This window comes from Quercus suber, unplaced genomic scaffold (assembly GCF_002906115.3).
Source record: "Quercus suber isolate HL8 unplaced genomic scaffold, Cork oak 2.0 scaffold_82, whole genome shotgun sequence".
NCBI classification, from domain to species: Eukaryota; Viridiplantae; Streptophyta; class Magnoliopsida; order Fagales; family Fagaceae; genus Quercus; species Quercus suber.
Window position 1 is genome coordinate 257,105 of NW_027069547.1, and position 7,195 is coordinate 264,299.

Genomic DNA, 7,195 nt, shown 5'->3' on the forward strand with positions numbered 1-7,195 from the left:
GCCAAAAAGAGAAATGATACAAGGGATACTACAAGAACAAGAAAGTTAACTACAAGCAATTATTTGGTCAACTTTATTTGGAGCTTGGAAGGGGCTTTGCCAGCTACCTCTTGGGGAGCATCTTGTTCCTGCGCCGTGGGAGCATCTTCAACAGGCCGGGTAGTCGAGGCTAAGGCCTGTTCAAAAGTATGGGAGGCTGCTCCGTCTTTGAGCCCTGCTATTTCTTTGGCCGAAGATAGATCCTTTTCTTTGCCAGGCGCTAATAATGGTTCCTGTTGGCTGAGTGTGGGAAGAGCCTGAGTCTGAACTTTCTCAAGAGGCTCAGCAACAATAACAGATACCTCCCCTATTGGGGTAGAGGGAGTGGAGGCCCGAATAGCTGGGGGGAAGTAAATGTTTTCAGGTTTCCTTAACTCTGAATAAGATTCAACTCCAGCTCGGTCGAGGGCTTCCTGCCAAGTCCGGGCATAGTATTCCCGGCACACGACGGGAACCTCAGCTCGGAAATTATCCTCTGTGTCGGCCACTCCCATATTGTAACCCTGCTGCTCAGCGGCATCTTTTCCTCTCTCAGCCTCGGCTTTGGCTTTTTCAGCCTGATCTCTGAGCTTCTGGACTTCCTCTAGTTGTTTCTACAGGGTCAGCACCTGTTCCTTAGAGGTTGCCAACTGGCCGTTGGTGTCACGTAGAAGCCGCCCCTGGTCCTCGGCCTGTTTTTGGAACCCCTTTAGGGCCGAATCAGCACTTTTCCGAGCCTCCTCTTCGGCTGCTAACTTCTTCTTTAGCTGCGCAATGTTTTGCTCGGAAGCATTCATAGTGCGTACAGCTGATATCCTTTTCTTCTTCTCATCGTCAATTTGATCGTAGTAGGATTTGGCTATCTCCTCCAGCCTGAAGGTGGCTTGTACGGCCTAGAGAAAAAGGGAGTTAAAAATATGCAACTATAAGAAATATATCTATACATACAATAACAATCAAATAAAAAGAATAATGTAACGATTGTAGTGTCATACCATGCCCAAGTATCTCTTGGTATTTTGAAAGACCTCGTCCTTCTTAATCGCTCTTAGCTCAGCCATGTCCCTAGGAAGAAGAAGTGTTTCTTCTAATGCTGAGGCAACTCGGCACCCAAGCCCGCCACTGAAGTCCCTAATTGAAGCATCCTCTTTTATAGGCCTTTTGTCGAGCGTAGGGGTTGGGAGCCAGACCTCGGGATCCGAGGACCGAGTGGTTGTTTTATCCACCTCTCGCTGTGTTCCGTGACTTGTTTTCTGCTGCTTAGCAGCTCTTTGGTCCTCACCCTCGCTAGTAGTAGGAGTCCGCCCAGCGCCCACACCTCTTTGCCCTTCGGCTCTCTCTCCTCTTCGATTCACTGGGCTCATTCACCCGTCAGTTGGATGACTGAGGAGGTGGAGGGGAAAGAGACGGAGGTTGGACTGAACTTGCTTTTCACCACCCTGCCAGCTGCTGACCCTCAATTACTTCTTTCAAGCTCCTCTGACTTCTCCTTTGATGACCATCTTCTATCGTGCGACCAGGTTTGGGAGGAAGCGTATCTCATACCACTGTTGAGGGAATCCTATACGTAGCCCTAAATGATTCCATTTGCTCCTCGGAATCGACTAGATACTTAAATCTACCCAATTTCTAACAACAGCAGGAAAAAAATTGATACAGAAGATGAAAAAATAGGGAGGGTTAAGGAAACTTACAGGTGTGGAAAATAAGCTCCTCGGACGGACTCTTGGTATTTATGAGAGTGTAGAGTAATGAGAGAAAGACAGATTCAATGAATACGTGCTAAGAGAGAGTAATTTGTAACTGAAGAAAGATTTGATTTGAAAGGCACTTTACAAGAGCACAGAAAGAAGGAGCGGGAAAAGCCCCGCCCATAAATGCAAAGGATCCCCACCGTTAGATTTGCATCAAGTCGTTGAACGTGTGGGACACAGAGTAGTTACCATTTAATAATGGCGTGCCCATGACGCCGAAGCGTTAGGAGCGTGCCTTGGGCAAACAAAAAGAAATTCTGAAAGAGGGGAAACCTACGAAATAAATGAAGGTTGGATATCAAAATCTCCTTTTTCTCGAGGTGGCAAAAACGAGATTTTGAGGGGCTATTGTGGGGCCTGTTAACTAAAAAGGTATAGTAGTCCTCAGAAGTGGGCTTGGGCCCAAAGGCCCAATCCGAGAACACGTAGCTGTCCGAGGACAGCCTAAAAAAGTTTATTCACGTCAAATGGGTGATATGAAAGAAACGAATAGGTATTATATACAGCGGTATAACACACGTCCGAGGACACCAAAGTCCGAGGTGAAGGTAACCTTCATGCTAGCGGAAAGACTCCGCCAGGTTGTATCTGAACTGGAAATTGGATATAGCTTAAAGAGGCGTCGGAAAAGGTAGTAAATATCTTCTAAAGTCTATCACCTCCTCATTAAATGCTTTCCAACTAACACTCTGGCCGCATTAATGTGGAGGTGATACTTGAGTAGTAACTAAGCAGCTTTATGACCACTAAGCTGAAAGTTCCGGTAGGTACTGGATGGGACAGAAAGGAGCTCCAGGATAAGAACTACACGTGTACGATGGAAACAAGAGGAAAACGGAGTATATAACATAGAAATGAAGAAAACAGGAGGGGACTTTTGGAAAGAAAAAAGAAAGAGAGAGAGACCAACTGAAAGAAAGCCGAGGACAGTTTTCCTCAAAGAGCGAACCGATAGTATTCCTTATTACTTGATGAGTAGAACCTTTCCTGAAAAACAGTACTAGTTCTTGGACCCATACTCTATAAATTTATTGTTTGGGCTTATTGGGCTGAAAACCCATCACTCAGGGTCAATCCAAATTGAGTCCCTACAATATATATTTAGCTTGGTCCATTCTAAATAAATTTTCTGATTCTGCCACTAAATAATATTCACAGTGAAGATGAGGGATTCAATGGCACCATTATCTCTACGTTATAATCTCCTCTCGATCAAGTATGGTGTTGACCTAAAATTAGAAAAAGGCAAGGGAATGTAGTCATATGGTTCTTCGTAGCTTCTAATGGAATTAGGAAGTCATTTGACAAACCTTGTTGACTGTATAAGTAATAAGTCATACATGTAATAGCATCTGAATTACTCTTATTTTTATATTTTTGACTCTTAGAGTTACCTTTGGGGTTATATTGTTTCAGTGGGTGATTCCACGAAACAAATTTCATCTTGATTGGTATAAGTTTGCTCCATCAAATATATAGAGGAATTTGTGTTAGATTTATGGTTAAGTGATTAAATTCACCATTTCCTAATAGTTTAAACTTTTGGGTCAATCGGTAATTTAACATGGTATCAGAGCAGGAGATCCTAAGTTCGATCCCTGACTTTACTCTACCTCCCATTTAAAATGTTAAATTCCCACTTGTTGGGCCCCCACTTACTAAGGGAAAGTTTAGGCCCACAAGTGAGAGGGAGTGTGATAATTATGGTTAAATGATTAAATTCACCATTTCCTAACAGTTTAAGCTTTTGGGACAATCGGTAATTTAACATGGTATCAGAGTAAGAGATCCCGAGTTCGATCCCTGACTTTACTCTACCTCTCATTTAAAATGTTAAAATCCCACTTGTTGGGCCCCCACTTATTAAGAGGAAGTTTAGGCCCACAAGTGAGGGGGAGTGTTAGATTTATGGTTAAGTGATTAAATTCACCATTTCCTAATAACTTAAGCTTTTGGGTCAATCGGTAATTTAACATGGTATCAGAGCAGGAGATCCTAAGTTCGATCATTGACTTTACTCTACCTCACAGTTTAAGCTTTTAGGACAATCGGTAATTTAACAATTTGATCCATTCATTTGACTGTAAGCAATTCAATCAACCGTGACCCTTGCTACACAGCTGCATTCCAAAAAAAAGTAGATCGCATGCATGCAAAAGCTGCATTAAGATTCCTACAGTGTGAAAGTGAATCAGAATTGTGAGCGACTCTTCAAAAAGTGACTCAGTTCAAACAATATGCTCCCTTACACAATAGACTATCGGTTTTTTTAAAAAAATTTATTAACTCAGTTTAGATCGTAAATGAACATGTTCATAAGCAACTTCTGCTTGATAAAAAGCTTGTTTATGTTGTTTGTTTATAAGTAAGTCAAATTTGAGCCTAAGTTTTAAATTTGTTAAATAAACCAACTAAGCCTAAGAAAAAAAATTTGTTCTTGAACAAGCTCGTGAGCTATAAGACTTGATACACAACAAGTTGAGCAGAAACTCAAGTTTGATCTATGGTTGCTGATTAAACTCATTACACCTATCTTAATTATGACATGTCCAAAGCATCTTAATTCTTAACGTGGCATTTTCAAATAGGGGCTTGTTTGGTAGGAGGTTTCCAGTAACGTCGTTTAAGTATTGTGAAAATATGTGTGAAATAAAAAATATTATAAAAATACGTGTTGTAGTGTTTAAACACTGAAAACTATTATTTAAACAATAATAACAAACACCCCCTAGATTTCAAGTGCTCGAAAATATTCCTTAAACCACCAACTTTTGCCCTAGTAACTAGACCTTCCTCATCCAATGTGTCATCCACTCAAGTGCCTAAAACTCCATCTTAGAGCACTAACATTGGGGGGGTGTAAACACCCCCAGTTGCTATTTTACAATTTAAGCCACCCAAAACCCACTCCATACGGGTTTTAAACTTAAAAAAATTTGCAACCTATGGGTCTATTTGGGATTCCTAAATTTTGTTGAAACTGAAAACTTTTTACTGAATGTACTGTAAATAAAGGTAAAAGTTAGATAAAATAATACAATGGGACCCATAAATAGTATCAAAAAGTGCAGTGGAGCTCATAAATAGTAATAAAAATAAGCAGAATAGTAAAATAAATTAGTAAAAAATAAGCTATCCAAACAGACACTATGAATAGAAAGGTTGCATATATGCAACCCTAATGTTCATAGGTTGTAAAAAAAAATATATTATTTTAATATGTGGTTTTGTGTGAAGAGAAAAAGTGAGTGGAGAAAAAGAGAGAGAATAATACTTTTTATTATTTTACTAGGTGGTTTATATTATTTTATTGGATTGTATGTAAAAATAAAAAATGAGATGTAAGGTGAGTTATAAAATAGGTTGGTAAAATAAATGAAGTAGTGTTTGAAGATGCAAAATATATATATATATATATATATCTGTGTGTGTGTATTTTGCATCGCCAAATGTTAATGCTCTTATGTATCTACCTTTACCGAGCAACAGTCATCCAGATTTGACCAATCCATGAGATCTCATTATTAACATCGTCCATTTTTCATGATAGAACCAGAATTTGAATCTAAATTTGATCATTAGAAAATTATCTAGAAATATCTCCCAAACAATTGGCATTTCTTTCGAAGCGATTTCAAAAAATAAAAATAAAAATTATGAGCTCAGCTTAGTTGACAGAGACTCTAAAATCATTACCCACAACCTAAAGACAAGTGAGCAGACTCAAATATCCCACGTCAATGTACAATCAAAACAATATTCAGTCCATCCCTCTAGAGAGACACCAAAAAGAAAAAGATTTTTAAGCAAATTTGATCCTCAATTTTACGGTTACTAGGAGTACGTGGATGCATGGTTCAAAGTGTTTTATATTCAGAATATAGATTGTATAAATCTATTCCTACACTCCTAGTACTAAAAAAAAATTTATGGTACATAAGGGTGAAAAACTAAAGTTTAGAGGAAAAAAAATCGTAACACTCTTTGAAAAAGAAAAAGAAAAAGCAACCTAAATTAGAGGGGTAAGGATGGATAAGTAATTTAATTTTTCATCAAAACCCTCTCAATTTTCCCAATTTTCTCCCCAAATATGGGAGAAAGCCATTTCACCTATAATTTTTTTTGTGCCCAGGAAAAAAAAAAAAAAAAAAAACCTCCTAGGCCTCACTATTCTCACTCCCACACTCTCCTCCACAATCAAACATACTTTCTCCCTTATTTTTTTTTTCTCCCCACAAATCACCCCACTTTTCTTCCTAACCGATCAGCCCCTAAGTGTCACCTGGTAATTGGAGCAATGAATATATTTATTTTTTTCTAGTATGTATTTGTGTTAGTCAGATGTTCAAATCCTGAAATCAAATTACAAGTTGATGACCTGTTAAAAATAATAATTACAAGTTAACTCTAAGCATATTGTAAAATTGTAAAATTGAGTATGGGTTTATATATTTTTGTACTTGGACTGTTTGTGAATGTCAAGTTTGTTCCAGAAGTCATTGATAGTGAGAAATAGAGTTCTATTATGGGGGGGGGGGGGGGGGGGAACACTTATCCTTTCCACGGCAACAAAACGTCTAATAGTATATAGTATCAGTGAAAAAATAAAAAACAATTTGGGTGTCATTATGCGTTTTCTAATAATAAATTAATAATGCTAACGCATTACTCACATGACTCATATATTTATGCTATTTAAAAAGGACCGGACACACTACCATTTTGATAAGGCCGGATCCATTAGGCCATTACCATGTTTTACTTTTATATAAAGTTATGGCATTTCTATGCTATCTCTATCTCTTTTATTATTAATTTTTTTATTTTTATTATTTTATCATAATTTTTATCAGATATCATTTTGAGAAGATTGTTTTTCTTGGTTTTATCGAAGAGTACAAACAACAATAATTCTAATAACAATACCTCTAGCACACTCTCACTCATCATTGTCGGTGGATGAGAATGATTGATAGGGGAGAAAATAGTAGATACATATAAAAGTGAAAGGATAAAACTTAGATATGGTACATTAGATATTGTTTCATAAGTTTCCTTTTTAAGATTTAGATATGTGACTATTTAATTAAAAAATATACTTTCATTTTATGAAAAAAAATCTACATGACAGAATTTTAAAAAGGAAACCTGAGGAACACCATCTAAGTATTATACGTAAGTCTTGCTTAAAATGAAAAATAGTCATAATTCATCTCATAAGATAATGGTGAGAAATTATGCTGTAAAAGTAGTAGTCCTAAATTAACTCCAACAACATGCAAGAAAGATCAATTTTTTATTTTTAAAAAATGTTATACAATTTTTCACAACCAGCATGCTTTGAGTTAGAGTGGTTTTATTATCACAAATATTTTTTGCCACAACTTTGATGTGGCAAATTACAACTGGGCTGCATATCATTT

General features: G+C 37.5%; 1 protein-coding gene across 1 annotated transcript; it reads right to left on the minus strand.

Annotated features, from left to right (window-relative positions):
• Positions 1 to 632: 632 nt before the first annotated feature.
• LOC136067690 (uncharacterized) lies at positions 633 to 1,382 on the minus strand. The gene is made up of 2 exons (XM_065773896.1): positions 1,014 to 1,382; positions 633 to 911 (listed from the first exon to the last, which is right to left on the minus strand). Exons 1-2 carry the CDS (start codon positions 1,380 to 1,382, stop codon positions 633 to 635), a joined length of 648 nt encoding a protein of 215 aa, XP_065629968.1.
• Positions 1,383 to 7,195: the final 5,813 nt, after the last annotated feature.

Coding starts and splice junctions, on each gene's coding strand:
- LOC136067690 (XM_065773896.1), bottom strand. CDS start 1,382: ATGAGCCCAGTGAATCGAAGAGGAGAGAGAGCCGAAGGGCAAAGAGGT. Junction 912..1,013: donor CCAAGAGATACTTGGGCATG/GTATGACACTAC, acceptor CTTTTTCTCTAG/GCCGTACAAGCCACCTTCAG.